Here is a 25,070-nt window from a genome sequence, read left to right on the forward strand (position 1 = left end):
TCAGGTGAGCATTTTGAAAAGGATTATTGTAAAACAGTAGTAACTATGTTTTTCTTAAATAGAATTACATATTTCTGATTTATTATAAAAACTAATCATAGCGGTGTTATCATTGTTACAGATAAAGTATGCTAACCCAATAAGCTCACATGTAGGACTTTTTTGGTTGTCATACAAAAACTACATTTAAGCAGACACCAGCAGCTAAAAAGAATGAACGTTCTAGCAGAGCCATGAGAGGGCTTAAAACATCTTTTGTGAACAGTTCACATGTTTTAATAAAATTAGTTTATTGTTTAGTTAAAAGAAAAAAAAATTGCAGCCGTAAACCAGGTTGCAATTTGATTGAATAAAAGTGTAGTCCATATAACTGAGGGCCAATCAGGGACCTTACTGTACAGTGACTTTGGCCAATAGGAAGCCAGGACACGAGGGCTTTAGCGCCGCCCACGAGAAAAACTGTCAGTGAACAGGATGGGGAAGACGCACAAACGGCAAAACACGAATGAAACGTAGTAAGAAGTAGTAAAAACAACTTGTGAAGTTACTCATGTCATGTGTGGAGCTCTCAGCGGTATGTAATAGTGCCTTACAGGTAAGTTCGTCACAAAACGATACGTTCTACAGGATATTTGTTCGCGAACGCACGAGTTGAGCATTTTTAAAGGAAGCTAACTTTTTCGCTAACAGGCTGATGTATATCTTAACCCTCCTCCCTCCAACCATCTCCTCCTCTTCCTCCTCCAGAAAAACTGCAGTTCGTGTTTTTCCCTGCGATAAGAGTATCAGCCACTTTCGGAGGATGTCAGCCCCAAGTAACTCTCTCCAGCAGCCGAGAGTGAGGCGCAGCAATGCGGGTTCCCCTGGTTCGTTCAACAACAGCAGCTGCCGCTTGCACCCCATCCGTGCCACCGTGCCCTATCAGCTCTTGAGTGGGGGTCAGAGCAGTCCGACACGGGCTCAAACCCACCACGGAGGAGCCACGACGACCAGCCGGGTGTCAAGTCCCCCCTCCAGTCCGACACTCAGCTCAGGAAGTGCAAACGCTAAGCAAAGACTGTCCCCCGAAAACAAGGAGTCGTCCTGTCCCCCAGATTCTCCAGTTTCCAGAGGTAAAATGACACGCTTGTTACTTTCGTAGGACCAAGTAACGGTGTGTGACCACGTGCGTTTGAGCCATGGTGGCAGCTTCTCGTGGTATCTTTGGGTGGTCCCGTAAAACGCGAGAAACTTGTTTATGTCTGATATAGGATAACATAAGCATGGATCTATCTTTTCATCTCAACAATTAGACGTTTATAACGAGCACAGATTTGGCTCTATTATTTACATTTACCCGTTTGAAAGGGAGAGGTTTAAATACCTGACAGAAAGACATGTTGTTACATGTAGTCTGGCCAATTTACTCCGAGTAGAAACAACTGCTTAGGCAGGTGTTGTGGAGAGCTCAGCATACTGAGAGCAAATTATACAATCCACCATGATGCCATGTATATATGGCCAGCAGAGCCCATATTTATGCTGTTTCAGCTGATATGAAGTAACAGTAAAGTAGGACAAGAAAGTTTTAAATCAACATTTCCCACTGGTCTGCTAAATCTTGTTAATGTGACTTCTCCCCATTGCTTATATTGGCCCTGTGGTCTGTTATGAGGTAGTAGTGTCTTTTTTTCTAGAGAAAAATCACATAATTTCTGGTGGTCATTTGAAATCCATGAAGGTGTGTAAATGCAGCGCACTGTTGCAGTTAACAGTGTGTGTGAAGACGGAGACCTATTGTACCTCTGCTAACATCAGTGAGTTTTTCTGCATCATCAACCACAATCAGTCCATCTTCCATTAGGCACATTAAAGTGCTTCTCCTCTTACCTTTAACCAGAATGGTTCTCTTCTTCCCCTGTTCTCGCATGGTGGTGTTTTGTGCTCGTGACAGGCCTCGCATTCCTCGGCTCTTTGAATGAGATGACCTCCAGCCCCGACCAGCGTACCATGCAGGGCAGGAAGCAGAATCTTTTCCATAAGATTAAAGAAGTCCAGTTTACCAGGCATGATGAATTTCGCCCATGTTTGGCAAGCTGTTAGTGTTGATTTTCTGCTCCAGCAGCATGCCACGCATACCTCTTTCCTCTAAAAGAGACAACCTCTAACCCGGGCCAGCGTTCCTTGTTCGTTGTGATGATGGAGGCTAGTCTTTCCATCATGGATGTGGCCCCCAAAATGTAAACATCACGAGGGGTCTCAAGTGATGACGACCAGTGAGGATCTGGTGACTGGTTAAAGTAATTAAAGCTAAATCTTACACATTAGCACATCAACAGCATCTTTATTCTTTACTTCGTCCCATGTCTAGCTGCTAGCTCGCAGTTCTCATTATGCATTGCACTTTGAACTCACTCATAACACATAATGCTTGCCTTTTGGTATTGGAACACGTGATCATGGTGACGTCGAAAGTATTATATTTTCTGTTTTGACCTTTTAGGTTCAGCAGCATGACATCATGCTCCTACCACAGTGTTCTGACAGTGCTAGTTGTGCTGAAACAGCCCTGCTTCATTGTCAACAATCAAACTGCAGAGTAGGACCAAATTTCAAATAGAATGTGGCATTTGAATTGGTGCAGCTGTGCTTTTTTTCTTTTCCTTCTCTGACTGCACATAATATTTTAATGAGTCTGTGAGTTGAGGAAAATAATTTAATAATCGACGCATCGAGATGCAGACAAAAATGATTCTGCATCGTAGAAGAAGAACGCCATAATCGATTATAGTGGAATTCAGTTTTGTTTTTTTAACCGCGGCACTTGCGTCACATCCAAATTGGTCAAAGTGGGACGTTGGGCTTTGAAGGGAACTGTCTTCACACAACAGTCCACATTTTAAAAAGTGTTGACGGTGCTGGAAACACACCAAATAATTAGGTTCAACTGATTTATGAGCATGTGCGTGACTTCTATTTTAGCCATGTTCTTTTTTTTTTACTACCTCTTACGTGAGCTGGCTTTAGTGAGCGCAAAGTCAGTTTCGTCGTACATCCGTGCAATGACAGTAAATGATCTTGAATCTTTTTGTGCAACATAGGGATGATTGTAAAAGAAAAGCTCAAGTTTAAGGTTACTATGTAGCTAAGTCAGGAGATGGTGGGAGTTTTACGCAAATGAAAAACTCAGCCATTTCTCAACATTCAGAGTTGTGTTGTGAGTGGCTCACATGATACTGAATAAAATAAATATGAGTCATGACTGCTTTTATTTTATTTGAGGTTGGTCAGCCATGATGGCCATTTTTGGGCTCAACTCCTAACTACCACAACATCAAAATTTAGCTTAAAGGCTGTGTCCAAATTCAGGATTGTGAGGACTTGTCCTACTTTGTCAACATAGGTCGGATCCTTAGTCGGCTATGAATTTGGACGGCCTAGCCTTCATAATTATTCCTATCCCTACCTCAGCCTAGCACCTGTGATGGCACTAAACAGAAGTTAAAACTGTACTTAGTGGCAGCATGTGAAGACATACAGGAACCCACCTCATAAGCTAGTTTATGAGGATTTAGACTTTGTATTTATTTTTTTTAACAAAAATATATTTAAAGTGCAAGTTCAGCGAGAAACCATGTTTTACTTATTTTTGAAAAGTGGTTGGTCACTCTGAGTTTAACACAGAGGTGTGACATTGTGGCACCATCAAGTCATCTCCATGTCATGTTTTTGTTCTGCTCAGCAATTAAACCAGGTGATTTCAATCAGCACAGTGAATTAACCTGGTTCTGTTGCTGAGCAGAACAACGACATGACATGGAGATGACTTGATGCCACAGTGTCACACCTCTGGTTTAACATGCAAGCTAAATGTAAAAATAGTCTTCTTCCCCTATTTCCTGAATTAGCTGCCAATAGAAAACAGACTAGGAAACGCTTGGATAAGAAAAGCCAGACAGCTCTACGTCACTGTGAAAATTGGCAATCATGGATTCACTCATCTTTGCTCATGATGAGGAAGGCTGTTGTTGATTTAGCATCAAGGAAATGGCAGAGAACGTCTCGGCTAGTAGAAGCTAACTGTTAGCATTAGCACTGCTTCAGGCTTGCATCATTTATGGAGATAAAACATCAATGTTGCAAGGCAAACTGTCAGTATTAGATTATTGCTGCTGTTAGCCAAACAGAGTTGAGATGTCCATTTATCAGAACATTAAACTCTAAATCCTGCTGTCTGAAGCCACTATCTCCCCTGGCTGACTTTTACATCTTCAAACAGGCCCACTGGAGCTTTATTTCCCCCAGAGTACGACTTATAAGTAATTTATTCCTACTAGAAACCACTGCAAATGTATAAAAATATTCATTTCATTTCATTTCATTTATAAAGCCCCTTCTGTGACCAATGCCATTTCCCCAGGGTTCTGAACACAATAAAAACATAAAACCATCAGAATAAAATATAACAATTGTAAAACCAGCATAAAATCATTTAAAAGAGGTGAGTAAAAGCAAAAAATAAAATCCAGAAAAAGATTAAAAGGCCGGGGCATCGAAACCGGGTAAAATTTGCTAATCCTGAAAAGCCTTGACAAACAAATGGGTCTTAAGGCGAGTCTTAAAAACCCCCAATGAGGGTGACTGATGCACCACCAAAGGCAACTGGTTCCAAAGTGCAGGTGCCAACACAGAGAACGCACGTGACCTGCACTTAGTGCGTGGAATGATCACCCTGCCGGCTGAGCGAAGGGCCCGCGAGGGGGCATGCCTATGCAAAATGTTGCCAAGATATGCTGGAGCAGTTCCGTGTAAGGCCTTGTATGCCAGTACCAAGACCTTGAATTTTGCCCTGTATTGTACAGGCAGCCAATGAAGGGATGCCAACACAGGGGTGATATGTTCCCTGCGCCTAGTGCCTGTCACGAACCTAGCGGCTGAGTTTTGTACTAACTGCAAGCGTGCTACCGCACCCTGACTAAGGCCGGCATACAGTGCATTGCAGTAGTCGAACCTTGAAAGAACAAAAGCATGTGTGACAGTCTCTAAATGTACTCTGGACAGCAGGGGCTTAATGCTGGCTAGTCGGCGTAAGTTAAAAAAACACGGTCGATCGCACAACCTGGTTGATTTGCGCGTCAGATTTAAGGGCTGAGTCCAGTTGCACTCCCAAATTTCGGATGGTGGTCTTCAAGTTGGATGCTAAAGGGCCCAGATTCACAGCATTGCATGGGTTGTGTAGACATGCCAGGGCTAAGTACAATTACTTCAGTCTTAGCGTCATTCAGATGTAAAAAGTTTGTAGCCATCCAGGAACGCACATCCTCTAAGGCATCTACAAGCTTTGATATTGACCCATCGACCCCCCGCTGAAGGGGGAGGTAGATCTGACAGTCATCAGCATAAAAATGCAAACGCATGCCGAACCGCCGAAGAAGATTCCCCAACGGTAGTAAGTACATGGCAAAAAGAAGTGGACCCAGTACAGACCCCTGTGGCACACCCCACTTGAGTCCCGCCCAGGTCGAGGAGGTTTCACCTACACTGACACAAAAACTCCTGTCGGATAAGTAAAAATATGAGTAAAGTTGACCTTTTAAAATGTCCTAGATATTTATAGTTGAAAATCCTGAAATTGAGTCACGTATTGTATAGTGATATAAATTAGGATTTAAACCATTATTATAAAAATACAATTATAAAACTAGTTTGCAAAGTAAATGTTGATTACAAAATTCTAAATTTGTAACAGGTTCCTGTCTGACTCGGGATCTGGAGCACAAACAATGTCAGTCTGGTTGTTTTCATCTGCACGAGTTTCTATTTACTGTCTTTTAGGGGGAAACGATAGTCTTGTGATCTTTGCACCAGTGGTCCCATAAAACCTTGGAAAAGCCTGGGATAAGTTGTCTATTTAAAGTAACACCTACATTCTTCTGTGTTTAACTGTTGTTTGAAGGAAAATTTGTGGAAAGTTGCTGGAATGTTGGATATTCAGTTATTTTCTTTTTGTGATCGAAGATCGAGCAACAAGTTGGGAATTTTGTTTTCAAACAGTGTGATGAAGGCTTGTGAAACCTCGCGGGAAACGGTTATGCTTTGGTTTACCTATCAGGGCCACATGTTTATTTTCATATTTTCCTCTGCTCTGCAATTAATAAGCCACCCATTTAAAACCCAGGAGATGTGGAGAGTTTTTCCTATGCCTGCTGAACGTCCAGCGAGAGAACGCTCATTTTAAAATCCAGCCTGAAAATATTCCTTTAATGTCACAACACCAGTTCTTACCACTGAAATCAGCAAATGGACCGCTTTGATGTCTTGGCTTGTTTCACACTGTTCCTTTTTTTTTTTCTCATAAGGAGATTATTCTAGTCTGGCAAAAGGAGGGTGAAGGTGGTGGTGGTGGTGGTGGTGGTGGTGGTGGTGGGGGGGGGGGGGGGGGGTGTAAGGGCGCCATAATGGAAAATAACCACACTCCCAGTCCTGGGAGTACTAGCTTGGCCTATATCAATATTGATGGAAATTTAGCCTGCTTCCCGTGTCTGCAATGCTTCAGGGAATTTTACTGTAGCCCAGTAAGCTTACTTAGGCAATACCTTTGGGTGGATAGCCCTGTGTATTCTACCAACAAAGAACAACAATGAGTGGCTGTGCAGCTGTACGAGGGCAGGGGTGCCTCATGTAGATGGTTTAGTCTGTGTGTGTGTGTGTGTGTGTGTGTGTGTGTGTGTTAGCATTAGAAAGACATTTGCCTTGCCCTAAATAATCCTTTTCTTTATTATTTAATGTAAAAGTAATCTACACATGTTCTACTTATGGTTTATTTGAAGCTGTGCTTTTTCTTGCAGGCCTGATGCTCTCAGGCATTTGAGCTCAAGTTTGGTGCCTCCTGTTCTTACACTGCATGCCACTGCAGGAATGCTGTGTGGATGCAGGCTGTATGATGTGCTCTGCGGCGTGGTGGTTTATGAGTTCTCATGTGGGTGGTGGTGTGTGCTTAACTGCTCTAGGTCACAGCAGATTGCTCTCATAACATCAGATACTGCTGCTCACTCATTTACATTTTCTTCAGCTCTCAAACTTTCTTTTTTCTACTCAGGAAAACTTGACAGGTTGCAAAAACTGTCCTTAGTTTAACAACTAGAAGGTAAAATGTCTGTCTGAGTAAAACCTGTTTAATTGTAGAGGTGTCTGGAAGGGATAATGTTGTTTTTTCCTCAGTTGTCCTTGGTAACAGCTGATTTTATAGTTTGTTTTCTTGTAACAAAGTAATGCATTAAGGTGGACCTAGACTTTTTTATGGAAGAAGTTCTGTTAGAATTCTGGCCCCCAGTTCTTGGCTGCACTAAACACAAAAAGATTTTGTAGTTTGTCTTAGATTTTTTACAGTCATTCAATGCACATGAACGTTTTCCTTATTTGCAGCAGAAAGGTCCAAACTACAAGTCCGGAGTTCTAGCGCCATCCGAAGGGCGTCTTCTTTGGACGCCATCACCGGACCATACCTCACTGGCCAGTGGCCTCGGGATGCCCACGGACCCTACCCCTCCTGTATGAAAGACAAAGCCACGCAGGTACGTTTGATTCAGGGCACTCCGTTGTAGCTGGAAATCAGTTAGAAGCGACAGTGGTTTAGGATGTTGCCCTGTAATCTGGTTGCCGGTTCAAACCCAGGTTCTATTTGTGTCCGTCTCATGATCACACCACTGATTTTGATTTAACTTCTAGAAAGACATCAGTACTACTGATTAACCTTTAGTCAACCTGATGACTGCCATAGATGACTGACCTTAGCAAACACATATGGTTATAACTCCGTTTTACAGATATTGAGCTACAGCTTTATATGTAAGCTGAGACTTGCACCACAACTCCAGCTGCTCACAGATTGCATTTTCTGATAAGATTCTGCCCAACACGACTATTTTTTGCAACGTAAGATTGTCTTTGTTTAAATCTGGCATTAAAAGCAGGGGTTGATTCTAGATGTGGGCGATTGGATTAATTTATTGCTGGTTTGAGGTCGAGCCCTTTGCAGATAATTTTTCATGACAGATTTTTAATAAATTTATATGACTTGGTTTCACTGAGACATTGTAAACTACCACTTCAAATCAGTCTTTTTTTGCAGCGCCCTATATACACAATACATATTATACCTTATTAGAAAGCTATATACACAATACATATTATACCTTATTAGAAAGCTATATACACAATACATATTATACCTTATTAGAAAGCTAGGATTCTTGTGATTCCTTTAATATATGGCAATTAAGAATGTGACCACAGCTTTAGACACAAAAAATGCTTAAGTCAATTTTGGAAATTTAAAATAAAGTCCAACACCTACTTCACACTGGAAGCATCAGCGGTGCGGAACGGCTGTGGAACGTCACTGCTTCAAATTAGAATCCACTATAGTCTATGAGGGTGATACAAACCAGCTACGACGCGGAAATCTTCAGGTGCATCCCAGAAGCGGCTCACCGCACCGCTAAAGATAGGATTGGATTCTGTTTTAGCTGCGAGTCGCTCCTGAGACACAACAACTTCTGCTGTTAACAAAGGGCTACACAGGAAATCACTTACAATTTCAGTGTAAAACCCCTGGTAATAGTCAAAATAAAAAACTAATGCAGTAATGTGATTTCATATCTATGTAGATTACGTCAATACGTGTGACCTAACAGCTTATTTACACCCTGCGTCATTTGAGAAGTGCAAGGGTGTGTTTTTCATAGCGTTAATCCTGGCAGTGGAGAGGAACAACATCATACATGACATCAAACAGTGATGTCAAACGTGATTTCCTTCTTTTTGGTTTATTGGCAGAAGCAAACTCGAGGGATTTTGTGGTTTCGTGAGTCCAGCGAGGAGCACGTTGGAGAAGTCGCTCTGTTCTGTAAACCGTTCTGCTGCCGTTCCGCTCCGCTGCTGCGGGCTAACTCCCCGTTCAAAGCCACATATCCTAGAAAAAACAGAAGCATCCCAAACAAAACCATCTTTTTATGTCCATTTAATGTCCACATGTAAAATTGTTAGTCAACAAGTCTTTAATCCAAAATCCAACATATTCTACCGCTGTCATCATAGTGGCTTAAAAACCTTTGCCATCTTACTTTACCCACAGCTGGTTCATCCTCCGTCTAAATGTCCACTGAGTCATCATGCTGTGTATTTACTATACCATTCCTTATTGGAGGAGCATCTTCTTTTTCAATAAGGTCATTGGCAAAGTCATTCAAATCATTGAGTTTTTATTGATAAAGATTTAGATGTAATAAAACATCTAGCAGAGTCTTTTTGACCGGATGTGGTTTAGAAGTTAAATCTGAAAATTCCTAATCTTGTCAGAAGGCCTGTTTTAATCTCCAAACACAGCGGTTCCATCACTGAACTCATTTAAAGGGATTCCAGTTTAAACCGACACAAACATCAGCTGTTGGCAGGTGGTTTTAATACAAATATGATCACATAATGAAATGTTATCCTTGTTTCAACATTTTAAAATGTCCTCCATCCTTGAATTAATTTCACATTTAGCCTCGACCACAGTATCGCCGCTTAGCATCATGCACGTAATTATCCACGGTTCCTACTGTGCAGGTTTATTCAACGAGATTCAATCTGGAGGGCGAGGGTCTGTGGTGGGTTTGTGTTATGAAAGAATATTGAATATGTATGATTTTGACGAGGGCAGCGTCGCTCGTCGCTAACAGAAGCCTTTCATGTGTCTGAATGAAGACCGCCAAGACTAATTTACATGGGCTTCATCCCTTTACCCCTCATTTACTTTGCGTTTCTTTGTTTGTCGGCTGAGGAAGTGGTGAAGGGGCCTAGTGAGATTTCTGAAGGGGGCTGTGTGCAAAGTAAACACCTCTAATTACAGGGTTCCTGTGTAGATCTGGAAAGTTTGGAAAATCAGTTTGAAGATTACCTTAATCTGGAAAGTGTTAATACACAAAACCATCTGGTAGCGTAAATGTCACGGCCTCATGAACTTGATGCCTTTTGGCACAATGTGAGTCTTGCCTGTCCTAGTGAAATGACCAATTACTAATCAATTTAAGACATCTCTGTGTTTTAATCTGTGGAAAATATTGATGGAAAACATTTGGCTGTGTTGTAATAATGACACACTTAACGATCCTTAAGCATACTTCAACTCCCTTAAGGATAGTCACAAAACCACTTCCTGTTAACAAGTTTTCCTTGAGCCTGGCTCTTTTCATGATACAACAGCAGAAAGCAGCACACAAAAGGTGCCTGCTCTCTTTTGTTTTGTATTGCATACGTTCAAGACAGCCTCTTCTTTGAGCTGTAATACAACTCCACATGGAGGTGAAGTTGGTTGCACCTGTCCATGAGGCTAGGCGAGGAGAAATCCCACTGCTTACCACCTGGCCCTCATGGCTGCCTGCCCTTTGTGTGGGAGCTGAGAAGCAGCAGGACCATACATATGCTAATCACTGTCCCAGGATAGATCTGCAGGCCCTGGGCCCTGTGGTTACAGAGCACTGAGAAGGGCTGCATGAAGATTACGGCCCCGACACACCAAGTCAACTTTAAAGAACAAGCAAAAAAAAAAAAAAAAAAAGAACAAGCAGCATGTACAAAAGCAGGCTGATCAAACTGTTTGTGTTGCTTCATGTCTTGTTAAACGTTACAAACAGTAGATATTATTTCTCATTAGACCATTAAAAATACTGTTTAGGTCCTTCAGACTTTGTACAAAGTAAGTCCACCCTCTTTTTAATTAGCTTTAACATTTGTTTTTGCATTAATCTGTGTTTCTGTGTAAAAGTTCCATATGATTACTATCCAACCCAATGCAGATTGCTTCCTGACTTCCTCGTTTTCAGAGAAATGTTATTTATGTCCTTCATAACCGATAGACCAACATGGCTTCAATCTCCAAGCAGTTATCATGTAAACAGTTTCACTGAAGGATTATTTGCATTGAATCCTTTGGCTATTGACGAGCTAAAATATTTTGCACAAGACCCTGATATCTCTGATTTTCTTACAAATTTTCTTACTTTCTTGATTCGGAAAAGGGTAGAATGCCTTCTTCGGGTCAGGGATGAGGTCCTGCCCAAGGTAGAGGAGTTTAAGTATCTCGGGGTCTTGTTCACGAGTGAGGGAAAACTGGAGCGTGAGATCGATAGGCGGATTGGTGCTGCATCTGCAGTGATGCAGGCGTTGTACCGGTCTGTCGTGGTGAAGAGAGAGCGGAGTCAGAAGGCGAAGCTCTCGATTTACCGGTCGATCTACGTTCCTACCCTCACCTATGGTCATGAACTTTGGGTAGTGACAGAACGAGATCGCGGACACAAGCGGCCGAAATGAGTTTTCTCCGCAGAGTGGCTGGGCTCTCCCTTAGAGATAGGGTGAGAAGCTCGGTCATCCGAGAGGGGCTCGGAGTAGATTCGCTGCTCCTCCGCATCGAGAGGAGCCAGTTGAGGTGGCTCGGGCATCTGGTCAGGATGCCTCCTGGATGCCTCCCTGGTGAGGTTTTCCGGGCACGTCCAACCGGGAGGAGGCCTAAAGGGAGACCTAGGACATGTTGGAGGGACTATGTCTTTCACCTGTTCAGGGAACGCCTTGGGATTTCCCCGGAGGAGCTGGTCCAAGTGGCTGGGGAGAGGGAAGTCTGGGCCTCTCCATTTAGGCTACTGTCCCCGCAACCCGACTCCAGATAAGCGGATGAAAATGGATGGATGGATAGATTTTCTTACTTTTGCTAGAATAAGCACGTAACACAAAACGGATGGATGCTTGTAATGTAGCTGAAGTGAAATTTTTAAGATTGGATCAGCTTTAAGTTAGCAACAACCTAATTTGAATGAGTTCCAATCATTGAAACATTTTGATGCTAATCAAAATGTGTGTTTTGAATAAAAGGATGTCCAAGCTGTGACATTCATATTTGACTCTAGAATACTTGGGTATGCAGTGGAGATGTTGGTTATCTCTGTGATGTAGGGTTGTCACGGTATGAAAATTTAACCTCACGGTTATTGTGACCAAAATTATCACGGTTTTCGGTATTATCGGTGTATTTTTTAAACGGTGTTGCATATGTTCAGAAAGCATTGATAGTCCTGTTCTACACAAACTGAAATAGTTCTGAAAAGGTTTAACAGTGTTTATTAAACCTAAAATAACACAAAGCCTTAGCAAAAGTGCAACTTTTCACAAGTAAAGGAACAAATAGCTTATTTTTCTGGAACTTGTTACAGTAGTCAGTGCAGGTTTAAATTATACAAATCCAAACATTCAAACCATAAACAATATGTAAACAAATCAAAGAAACACCACTTGTCTTCTCATATACTTGTTTTCTTCATTATCAAAATGAAAATCTAAAACTCCAGTCCACACTTGACTTGAGCACTGTACAAGTCAACCTTAAAAAAAAAATATGTATTTAAAATAAATAGCCACTTTAAACAAATTACTAAAATAACTACTACACTATGTAATCAAATCCAAATGTTCAAGTATAAATGGCATTGAATAAGTAAACAAATCAATGACAAGGAACTAATTGTATATTTCTCTTCATCATCAACAAATAAGATGCTTCATCCAGCAACAGGGTGTCCGTGACACGGTTTAAATGCTGGCAGAGGACGCTGCGGCTGCAATCTATAGCGACTCGTTGCATTCTCCCTCAACCAAAAGTCCTCACGTCATGCATTTAAGCTAAAATGCTAATGTTAACTTACCTTGCACTGGCTGTAGAGACGTGGGTGATCGTCACGCAGATGTGCCATTAGATTCGAAGTGTTGCTGCCTTTTGCAGACACTTGTTTCCTGCACGTTCTGCAAACGGGATAGCCGTCTTCTATTAACTGTCCCTCAGCATTTTTCAGACATCCAAAATATGCCCATACTTCCGATTTAGTCTTCTTTGAGGGCTGATGGATGTCCTGGGCGCTGCCGTCTCCTCCTTCGGCCATTATTTCAGCTTCAAAGTTTTGGTGCCGTTGCAAATTAAAAAGTGCGTGTGCACGCCGCGGGAACTTCAGCTGAAGCGACGGTGGCTGGTAAGGGTCACCGCGCCAAAACCGCGGCCACGGTAAACCCACCGAGATAATTTAGTTTTTTAAAAACTGGACGGTTATTTTTATTGTCAACTTTTTTACCGGGGTTTACCGCTATACCGGTTACCGTGACAACCCTACTGTGATGTAAGGTGTCTATGTCCTGTGGCTGAAAACGAGCCCAAATCATTGGCACTCCACCACTGTGCTGACAATTAGAATGAGGTATTTGTGCTAAAATGATGTTTGGTTTTAACCACAGGAAGTGCTGTGAATGACATTATTTTAGAAAATTCAGATCAAACATTTCACAGCTGCCATGTTTTTTTAGATGAGAGAAACTCCTGGGTAGTAAATCAGCTATACTTGAACATGCTGAAGCTGTGGAGGCGAAAGGGCAGCATGTTGCCTGCTCCGTAATTCCTTTGCACATGGTGCGGTCTGACCTCGGGGTGAACCTGCTGTGATGTCAACTGCTGGGAATATTGACAACTGTGCTGAATGGTTTCCCACTCGTGAATGATCTTTCTTTCCGTAGACTGATTGACTCCAATAGTTTGGCCCTGACCTTTAACCCCTCCCAGTGTGATGGACAGCAACAGTTGCATCTCTTAAGTTATTTGCTGATGCGTTTCCTTTTGGGTGCTGTGATAAACCATTATTCAACCTTGGAGTAAAACAAGTGTTTTTGTTTTGTTACCCATGATGGATAGAGTAATAGGAAACAGCTAATCAGCTGTCTAGTGTTGTTCCTGATTACATTCATTTTTAGACGTTGGCTTCCTTTTTGACTGAAAGCTTCTTATAAATTAAATATGACGGGTCACTGATATGTGTCGAGGACACCCACACATCTAAATTTTTAAGCTTTCATCTATTTGTAATGTAATTTATCATGAACACCCTAAACTATAGAATTTTATCATCTTCTAGAATTTGGTGAGTTTCAGAAATGCTCAAGATATCTAAGAAACAAAGTTACTGTCCAGATCCGACCGCATGCTCTCCACATGTCCGGAACACACCAATGATGGCGGGGCTACTGCACGCGTGTTCCAACATGCAATCAAAACAAAACTGCACAAATTCCACTGCAGCTCTATTGAAGCCCAGTTAGTATTTCCTGCTTTGGAACTGACTTGGATTCTTGAGGATGTTGCCTGCATGTGACCCTTTGGGTGGGAATCACAATAGGAAGCAAGCTGCAGGCTATGAGTTTTATCTCTACAGCGTCACATTATCAGGCACAACACCTGGCATGCTCGTCGGCTCACAAAGCACCTAACCTGTGCTCGGGGTGCAAGAAAGATGAGATTTTTGGTGATTGAGAAAAAGTTGATGATTACTAAGATAATAGGAAATTATTTTACTGCAGTTTAGCATTTACCAGGACTAATGTGGCATTTTATTTCAAATAAGTTATACCCAGTAAGAAAATTCTTACTCTATACTTCCTTCAGTTTAAAATAAACCATATATTTATTGAACATCTTTGTGTGGAGGTGAATGGGAATTATCTTGTATAAATTTACTCATTAATTTAAATACTGGTTAAAGAGCAAACATAGTGACACTATTTTTAAATTCTCACATCCAGTGCTATCCTATTTACTATAGAACCTCTCCTCTGGAGTTTACTGGTGTAACCTTCTTAGTACCATGTAGAGGTTAAACGCACCTTGTTATGTTCTTTCTGTTTCTTTTCAGTCTCTATTGTTTCTTCTTTCTTGCTTAATACACAGCGTAGCAAAGTTTTTACTTCGAATTGCTGACAGTTTTGGCGTCACAGTCACCATCATCAGAGCATCACTTCTGCAGTTTATCCGTGGGCGGTATCCTGATCTCCACATCCCATGAAGTGGCAGTAGAGGGTGACATCGTCCACTACTGCCCGAGGATAAACAGCGGAAGAAGCGGCTGCGGAACACCCGTGAGGCTCTGAATATGGTGACTGTGTGACGCCAAAATTGTCAGTAATTCAATGTATAAACTTTGCTATGCTGTGTATTAAGTAGGGCTGCACAATATATCGTAAATATATCGTTATCGTGATGTCAGCATGAACGATATGCATATCGCAAAGAACAGATAAATATCGCAATAAATGGTGAGCTCAAATGTTTGCTAAACCTAATGCATTCTGTCAATCAAACAGTTGTTTTATGTTTTTTTTAACAAATCAATTAGAGCTCTTCATCCATTTCGCCAAATTGGTGGGTTCTCATAGGTTAGATGCCCGCCCCTGAGGCAAGCAGCACTTCATTTTGATGGTTAGCAAACACCTAAGTTAGCTTTGTTCTGCTCTTTTTGCTGATTCTGCTTTTCCCGGGATCCACTGATCGCTCTTTCTTCTTCATTTTATTTTTCCCTTTCCTCACATCTTTTGCTTTTCTCATTTTTACAATTTTTTTATTTCTTTGTTTTTGATTATTTTTGTTCCTGAGTTAAGTTTTTATTTATCGCAAGTAATATCGTCATCGCAATATTATCGAATATCGCAGGTTTTCCTTTTATCATGCAGTCCTAGTATTAAGCAAGAAACATAAACCAATGGAGAGATTAAATGCATATTTAGTCAGTTTTTAGGTGTACTTATTTACAATTACTGCCTAACTTGTTTTGGTGGTGTCAGTGCGTCCTACAGGACTGATGAGCTAATGGCTAGACTGAGAACAGTCATGCCCATCTCTTTAACTGTTGACAATTTGATCTTGTAAAACAAATCCTATGGTGGAGTTTGGTTTATAATAACACAAAATTAAGGAGACTGGAGCCATTTTATAGCAGTGATCCACTTTGGCTGGGATCAGACTGGCTGTTAGCTTATCAATGTGAGCAAAAAGGCAATTTGTCCAAAACAAATGCTGTTATTAGCTTTTCACACACATTTATCTATTTTACACAGAAGTGCTATTTATGACAGCCCTACATTCATTCAACAGCGAGGCACAACTTTTAAAAACCAGGTGTGTGAACAAGTTCAGCAGAGCCATTCCTGATGAGATGATAATGAACGTTTTAGAATGAGCAAAGATCTTTCAAGCTTTTTGTTTGAACATTTATAAACTGTAGACAACATCGATCTACTGAACCTAACCCTAACCATGACACGTCACAAATCAGGGAAGCTTCAATTTTCCTAAGCAGCAAAGTCCAAATCTCCACGAAGGCCCTTTGCCCTTTTCAGCCTTCTGCTTCCTGTAGGAACGGGTTCAACTGCAGCGTCTCGTGCTTTTACGTTCGGCAGAAGCGTCAAACTTCACACAATTCAATAAGCCACGAACAGAATGTTAACGCTAAAGGCTAGTTACACATCTGCCATCCAGTCTGACCAAGCACAGTGGTCTCTTTTTATGAGAGCACAAGCAACCATTTCAATGTCCTTTTCTGGGGAACCAGTGCCAACAATCCGGCTCAAACAACTTCACGGGTGTTCCTCATTATCCACAGAGGGGTCTTCCATACCATAGGGCAAGGCTTCTGCGTTAGTGGGAAAGACGTGTGTTTGTGTGTGAAGTTACACACAAGTCAGAGTGAAGACTCTGACATTTAGGACATTTTCTAGCATGACACGATGTTTTATGTCCAGAGGCTCTGCAGATAGGCGTAATCAGAGGGAAGTATGTGGTTTCAAACAAGCCTACCAAACATCCTCAGTCTGTTTCTGTTTTTGCATGAATTTACATAACTTAACCGTTTAAACTTTTTGCAGCAGTATAGGTTTAAAAGACATCTTTTGTGAGACAGAGCTGCCTCTCTGCTCCTGGGGAGGAAATGTTTTGTATATCAGCTGTTTCCATTTTACTGGTTTACAAACAACTTCATATTTCTGTGTGGGGCTTTGATGAGCCTGCTGTTCTACTGTTTTCTATACATCCTAGCATCGCAGGTAGAGTAATGTCTGGAGTTCAGAATAATTGGTAGGTTTATGGTGTGTGTGTGTGTGTGTGTGTGTGCGTGTGCGTGTGCGTGTGCGTGTGTGTGTGTGTGTGTGTGTGTGTGTGTAAAGAAGGAAATACGATTATCTCATAAAATCCTGTTAAATGTCAGCTATTACTGACGAGGATGTCTCCATGGCGAGCATATGTAAGCTTTTTATTCAGAGTAAACTAGTCAGTTTATTGGCATTTGGCCATAGATTTGCCTCAAACCAGCTGACTAGCTGAAGATATTATCGATTTTTATAATAATTCATTATTCATTCATTCATGGGCTCATTCACACTTTGGTGGTGATGGTGAGCTACATCATATCCTCTGACCACCTCAAGCAGAGGCTAAGCTAGTCATTTTGACTAAGAATGAGCTGAGATTGAACCAGCAACCCTCAGATTATTGGACAACCCACTCCACCTCCAGAGCCACTGCCTTTGATTTATCACCAAAACATTAAATAACTCTTTCCAATTTCAGAAAAGCACAAGTTGGTCCTGTGTTGATGGTATCACATGACTGGTATACTCGTATTTAGAGTTTGGAGTAGAGGTCGACTGTTTATGGTTGTTTTCTTGCCAATGGCCGATGCATTAAAATACAATAAATACAACTTTAGAGTATAAATAGAAAATCTAATGGGGAAATATCAAAGATAAAATATATAAACACAAAATATAATTGAGGCTGAAAAACAAAAGGATTCTGTCTTTTTAGCTTTTACTAATAATTTTACTAATAATTCATATCTTCATGTGAACTATACGTGAAACCTTTTAGTGGGTTTGACCTAGCAGCAGCATCTTAGCATCAGACCCCTCGTCTCTAACATTGGAGATCCGCAGATGTGCCTGACTATAAATCAGCTCTGCAAAAGAGGGATATCGGAAGATGACGATGTATAGAAATATTAGTAAACTTCCGGCCGATATATCAGTCTATCTCTAGTTTGCAGCTGTGCTTTTGAAAATGGCGCTGTCGTTAATTTCTCATCAGGGGTAGACTGATATATCGGGCCGATATTCACCAATTTTTATACATCGGCATCGACAGATATTTGTACTTAGTAAAGTTGGCACATCCTCGGGCAGCTTGGTTTACATTCAGTGATGACATCTGCATAATAAATACTTTAAATTTACTTTATTTAGGTGTCTGAGTTTAACCATGAGCAGTCCACAAAGTTAAGAACAGTTCAGAGTTCAAAAACCGATTCAGCTTCAGAAATGTTGTGCCTCAAGTGTTTTTACTGACATTTTAGCATGAAATGAATGTGGAAAATGTCTAAATCTTAGCCATGGAAATCGACCCATAAAACTCGGCAGTACATATCGGCCATCGGCTGACCAGTTCTCCTACATATCGGTTTCGGCAATAGAAAAAAAACAATTTTGGTCGACCTCTACTTCTTACACCTCTGTTTTTAATAATCAGAACATTTTTGTGTTCTGGTATTTAATTGATGTTGTTTTGGTAAAAATCAAAATGACAACTTTTGTGAGGTTTATTTGTAAATCACGTGAAAATCACAAGGTGTTCGATGACGTTTTATAAAAACAAAGCAAAGAAAAAGATTACAGAAAGCTTTTATAACAGCTGGTTTTCTGTGTTAGACCCCGGGTCTCTGGATTGATGAAGGCGCAGAGCTGGGAAGTCCTCACCAGCGCTCAGCCTCGTGGGGGAGTTCAGACCATCTGAAAGAGGTACTTTGACCTTTCTTAACCTCTGTTCTGCCAATTTCACAGCTGTTTCTGACTAGAGCCACCACAGAGAGTGCTGGAGTTTCACAACACCATGTGAGGCAAGGCTAGACTAATACTTTCTCCCAGCTGGATAAAATAACGTATCTGTCATTTTTGAGGTTCTTGATCCATTTAAAGTGTGTTTGTATTTGTCAAGAGTCTGAGGTTGGCCTAAATGTTACTCTCCTTAAAGCTGGTTTCCACTCCTGTCTATCTGCTGGGTTTGGCAGACCGACCAGCCGACCACATGGACTCCATCTCTCCAGACCGCAGTCTAAATTTAACCACCTCCTCCCCTCTGTTCATCGTGTGCATCTGGTTATGGATCGCTGTTTCTGAGAGGAGATGCGGGAGCTCCTCTGAAGGGCCAGCAGCCATATTGTTTCCTTTTACAGTTTTCACAGCTTAAACTAATTTAGTGGAGCTCAACAGCATCACAAATGCTCCTTCAGCTCAAACTGAAGAGCCGTTCAAATGCATCTCGTTGAGGTGTTAGATTATGTTGATTTAAATTACAGTCCTTTTTTTAGTCGCTGCGCTGCATTTTATATAAAAACCAGAGTGATTGGTTTGCTCTAATGATTTAACCCAGTTTTGTTGCGTGTTTGTGGGAGCATGTTAGAACAAATACAACGTACTGGTGATGGGTTACAGCAGTGTTGCAGTGTCATCAGTTAAAGCAACAACAGCTTCATTTTTCTCAGCTATAAACTCTGAAGCTGATGACATTTTAGCATAAATACACCTTTCACAGTTGCTAGACTTGTGTTACACAGACGGTCCCTGACTGGGTCCTGGCCTGGGGAACCAGTAACATCCCACAGCCAGGAAAACCTTTCTTTCCCATCAACTAAGATTAGACCAGGGCTGCCTGGACTTGTCATTATCGCCTGCTTCCACTAAGCCAATGCACTGAGCTGCATTCTCGCTCTCTAACCTGAAGTGTAATGTGTGGGTGGACATCTATGAAAAGAGCAAGTCTCTTTGTTGACCGTGTTGCCTGGAGTTCAAGATGTGCACCGAAGAACCACACCTTTGTCTGCACAGCACAACTGCTTCTGTTGTTCTCACAAAGGCCATCCTGTTTTGTTGCTGATACTGGGCCAGATGTAGCAGCAAGAGTGTGTTCCCTCATCAGACATGCAGAACTGATAGCTCTTTACTGGCTTACCACAACATCTTAGTCTTCATTATCTTTACTGATGCAGAATGTAGTCTATAATCATCAAAACACACGAATACTAAACAAGTCCTTCACTAAGAAACCTCTTGTGAATATTTTTTTCTTATTATAATCAGTCACTCTGAGTTTTGTATGCAGTTGGAACATAAAAACAGTCTCCTACACCTATGTCCTGCATTAGCTTCTGAAACTCTAGGATCAGAGAAACCTGACAGATCTACCTCACACATTTTCATGGACTCACCCATCTTGACTCGCGACAGGGATGGCTGTTGTTGGTTTAGCTCCCAGGAAGCAGCAGAGATGGTCTCGGCTAGTAAAAGCTAACCATCAGCATTAGCAACTCCACCACACAGCAGAACTCCTCCAGGCTTGTGTTATTTGTGGAGATAATCATCAACATTGCAGAGTAAACAGAGTCAGTAGTAGTCGCGTTTCTGTTATCTAATCAGAGGCGAGATGTCCAGATATCGGGAATTAATGAGTAAATCCTGATTCATACTTTTCTGTTGTGTTGATGCGGACACACGCAACGCCATGATGCAAGGGTTCTGCGGCAGGCCCACAGAGGATGAAGGAGACATGCTCAAATTTTTACCTGTTCGTCAACAGTGACAGGCAGGGATAATTTTTTTTGTGTTGAAAAAGTCTCTGAAATACATAAACACAACAGTCAATAGACTCTCTTGGGTCAAAGACCTGACTGCAGTTGGGGCAGGATAGCCCCAGAAAAGCGCTAGGTCCTCTACAGTCCGACTAACCGGTTACAAACATCTCCAGTGCATGTGCAACTCTGCAGCTGAGCTGACGGAGACCAATGAAGATCCTGCTGTTTTATGTCTCATTCTCCTCCGACTATATTCTATTTCCCGTAACAGGATTTTCTCACAGACATTCGTTTACACTAATGACCAGTGCAAATGTAGAGAAACTGGTGATTGACACATTTTCAGTTAATATCTGATCATTTCTAGACAAACCGTGAAAAAGAAGGAAGTACATCCACCAGACTTTTATCATTGCCATGAAGTGCCTGACTCAGAGCTGTTCTTTTGCTAAATTTGTTATTTTTCTCTCAGCAGATCGCCAAACTGAAGCTGCAGCTGCAGCGTGGCAAACAGGTCACCCGGCAGAGCAAAGACCGGGAACAGACCTCCTTGCACCTGCCACAGGCGGTTCAGCACGGTGCAGCGCACCAATCACCGGTGAGTTCCTCCTGTCGGTGTGCACCTTCACGCTGCTCTGTCTGAGGCACCACCAGGCTCTGCTCTGGTGGAAACATTAACCAGCTCCACTTAGGTGATGCAAGGCTTTACACAGGCAGCTGTAGTGATAAGGTAGCTTAGCAGTAAACGGAAAACATACAAATGAAACAGACGGTGACCGGCCCATAGCAGCTGTCAAAGGTAGGAATTCTAACATTTCCAAACCGCTCATCCTGTTTTCACCATCAAACCTAAATAAGTTATCATCCAGCAAACTAATGATTGTTTGGGTTTACCTGTATTTGTTACAATAAGAAGATCCTGGTGCACGTAGCTCCGGTTTAAACTAAGCTAGCCAAGTTGATCTTTTTTCTTTGTGGTCAGTAATGTAGAAAGGAAGCAGAGAAAAGGGGAACATGTCCGAGCATGTCCTTTTCAGTCCTTGTTTGCTGTTCATTCATTAACTAATCTGTAGGAAAGGAGCCCTGCTCTGCTGTAAGGAAATCACACAAACCCTCACCTGTTTAACTCTTTTTCTCCACGTGAAGTCATGCTGGTATGATGCAAGCCAGTGTAGTCAGGTGTATTTAAACACCGTCAGACATGACGTGTAATTAAAATTTGATATGTTTATGTGATAACAGTGGATGTTTGAGTCCCAGACTTAGTGTTTTATATCAGTTTGGTGGATTTAATGTGCAGAAGATCTATTTAAACACATAAAATCAGAAACATTTAATCAGAGGTCAACAGATGCATTTTATTTTTAGTTCTTGCTGCATCTTCTTTTTCCTGCTTACTCTACTACGCACAAGCATGCCTGGTAAATATTTATGGATTATACATTTAACTTGATCTAATTTTCACATTACACTGTTTTGTTAGTTCAAAGGAACTTCGACAGCTCTGATGACAACCCCGTCGCCAAAATCCCTCATATGTCGAGTGCCGAGCAGCGCGGAGGCCTTGAATCACGAGTTGGAAAATGTGTTCATCAGAGATGACTGGGAGCACGGGATGCAGGTAGGAATGTGTGCCCGCCACTACTTTTGTTTGGCTGCAGTTCATCGTAAAACGCTGAGGTTCTGTGGTACATGTTACAAACGATGTGCAGATTTAGTTAGGAACATTTCGGCCAAAGAATAACCTTTAAAAATCAGAAACATCTGAACCGGTGCATTTAAAAATAACTGTTAGTCACATATAAATCAGCGATAAGACAGTCATCACTAACGCACAACCACAATCAAAAATAATGAACTGTCTAGTTTAGAAACCCTCCGTCATATATTCTCACTGACCTAGAATTCAGTTGCTTAGACGGTCAGAGGTAAGAGGGCGGTAAATCAGGCCTGATAACAGGTTGTAAACCTGGGCAGAGCCACACACACGCACGCACGCACGCACACACACACACGCGCACACACACACACACACAGACACACAGAGATTTACTTCATTTTGTGCTGAGTCGTGTCTCTACTTCTTTCTAAATCAGCTGTGCCAAAACACAACATAGTCTCTTCCTAAATGTACAATGACCTTTGAACTACGAGTGCTCGGCCGTTTTAGGATCTGCGTGCATTATTACATGAGTTCCCACTTCTGCGTTCTGACCTCACAGGCCATGGAGGCGGTAGACGGCCGCCGCGCCCCCGTCCCTCCGCACCGCTGCAGTCACAGTGGAGAGACACGCGACACGGATACTCAGGCCCCCTCGAGTGGTGAATCCAGCCCGTCACCTCGCCCCTGCAGCTCCCACCACCTCCACTCCCCCGATGGAAGCCCCTGTTCTGCAGAGGAAATCGATAAAGGTGAATTTCTTTGGCTGTACTGAAACAAACTTAACAAGCACTTTTGTTTTTCTCGATTTGTGGAGCGATGCTTGAAACCCTCCAGGCCAGAGAGGCAGCTTGAAGGTCTCAAAAATCCAAAATATTCTGTTTTCAACATTATTCATTGTCACTTAAAGGTTTTGCTTTATTTTCTGTTTCCAGACAGCTTTTGCTGCTCACCTCTCCCCAAGTTCGCCACTTCTCCCAAGCCTAACAACAGCTATATGTTCAAACGGGAACCTCCAGAGGGATGTGAGAGGGTCAAAGTGTTTGATGAGTTTGTGTGAGTAGCATCTGGACGTACAGTCGTGTTTTTTAGATGCTTTCTCTCATGTTACGCTGAAACAATAGCTGGTTCTGTTTTTATATAAAGAGCTCATGTTCCAGTGAGGTTAAGTCATAAAACACATCTTCTAAAAATGTCTATTCCTGCTTTTTGTGACAAAAAGTATTCAAAAAACATGCAAATAGGGGAAGGTTTTCAGCCATCCCAGCTATAATAGTGATTATTAGTACAATTATTAACTTTTGATGATGATCATTTCTTATCCAAGTAAATAAGTGAACTAAATTGAGAAAGCTCCTTGGATGAGAAGCAAAAAACAAATGACAGTTGTAAAATAAATACCTGAAGCCATATTTTAAACATACTAGGGTGATGGTGGTGATGTTTCTTATACTGGCTTCACTCTGAATGTGTTGGTCTGTTTGTAATAATAATCAGTGAGGTGGTTGTTCTTGTGCATCCCACAACAGGAATTATACCTTACACCAATTCAACTGGAAAATAATTTTTTAAGAGTCGAGTTTGTTCTGAAGGAGGCAGAAGATGATCCTGAGATCCTAATGAGAGTCGTTTATTCTTCTCTACATCCTAACTCATAGAAAAGTGTTAAACCTTAGGACATTTAAACTTTAAAAGTTTATAGCAACTTCAGAGACTTGGAAAAGCAACAGAGAACGAGAAATGCTCAATTATTATTATTATTATTATTAATGTTTTGCCTGATGAAGATTAAATGTTGGAGGATTAACAGCTGGGAATAGATCAAAGTGGTTAGAATGAAAAACCAAAGTAAAAGTCGTGTAACTTCTCTCGTTTCCAGGTCTGGCAAATCCAAAGGCTTCCCTCTGTTCTCGTGTCCCGATAAAAACAAGGTGAACTTCATTCCTCGGGGCTCAGCCTTCTGCCCGGTCAAACTCCTCTGCTCCTCCCTGTTCTCCCCCATTTCCTCCTCCATCAGCTCTGGTCTCCATAGCAACAGCAGCCTGGGCTCTCAGACGACCCCGACTCCTCCCACATCGCCAGTGGCTACCTTCTCTGCCTCTGCTGACTGGAACGTGGACTCGAGTGGCGGCGGGAAGCCGGAGGGCAACACAGAGAGCCCCGACGCAGACGTAGGAAGGGACGGTTCAGCACAAGTATTCCTAACCAGCTAGTCCTCAGGTATTCATAACCAAACCAACAAATGAATCATTGCAACTAGTCAGTGGGTTTGGTTTTAGAGTAAGAAAAGAAAGAAAACAACAAAAAAAACTTGCACTCCAATAATCCTAACGTTAGCCAGCAGGGAGTGCCCAAGGTCTGGGGATAACGGTACCTGGTGTGTTCTTGGGCCCCGTCTCGCTCCACCCATCACTAACATAACTTTCTCGGAACCATTAAGCAAATACTTTTGCGTTATTGCGCAGCAGGTAGAATGGACTGCTGAGGTTCTTGTTCTGTCTAGAGTTAGAAAATTCTCAAAAAACTAAAAGAAAATCCAAAACTTTAAAGTGACACGAGCTGTTTGTGTTATCTGGCCGGCTTGTTGGCTGTTCTGTTTATCTGGGTCTCAGACGGGAGACATGTTGGCACACTGAGCTTTATCTCACTTCTGTCTGAATGTATTTGTGTCCAGAAGCTCCACCCAGCTGCCTCTCAAATCCAAACCTGCACGCCTCATTTGGTCACCAATCACAAAGCACACTGCCCCCCCCCCCCCCCACACACACACACACAGCAATAACTCAGGTCATGTGAAACGTACTTGCTGTGAATGTTACCTTTCTCCAGTGTTCATGATGTTCTCTAGAATTGACGTAGCCTTTAGCTGAAAGGTAAAACCGTTTTCCCAGCAAAGGAAGGTTCTTCCAGAC

The 25,070-nt window shown here is 41.9% G+C and overlaps 1 protein-coding gene across 3 annotated transcripts; it reads left to right on the top strand.

The window, feature by feature from the left end:
• Positions 1-453: 453 nt before the first annotated feature.
• Positions 454-24,566, top strand: LOC107379184 (glucocorticoid-induced transcript 1 protein). 3 transcript variants are annotated; one of them, XM_015949805.3, is made up of 9 exons: positions 454-595; positions 748-1,112; positions 7,405-7,553; positions 18,580-18,669; positions 20,971-21,096; positions 21,982-22,119; positions 22,721-22,910; positions 23,094-23,214; positions 24,038-24,566. In XM_015949805.3, the coding sequence occupies exons 2-9, from the start codon at positions 803-805 to the stop codon at positions 24,369-24,371; spliced, it is 1,458 nt and encodes a 485-aa protein (XP_015805291.3). In that variant the 5' UTR covers positions 454-595; positions 748-802; the 3' UTR covers positions 24,372-24,566. The 3 variants fall into 3 exon arrangements, with proteins under 3 accessions (XP_015805291.3, XP_015805292.3, XP_015805293.3); XM_015949806.3 differs by having other exon boundaries at positions 20,974-21,096; XM_015949807.3 differs by having other exon boundaries at positions 7,408-7,553.
• Positions 24,567-25,070: the final 504 nt, after the last annotated feature.

The sequence above is a fragment of the Nothobranchius furzeri genome, chromosome 5 (assembly GCF_043380555.1).
Source record: "Nothobranchius furzeri strain GRZ-AD chromosome 5, NfurGRZ-RIMD1, whole genome shotgun sequence".
Taxonomy (NCBI): Eukaryota; Metazoa; Chordata; class Actinopteri; order Cyprinodontiformes; family Nothobranchiidae; genus Nothobranchius; species Nothobranchius furzeri.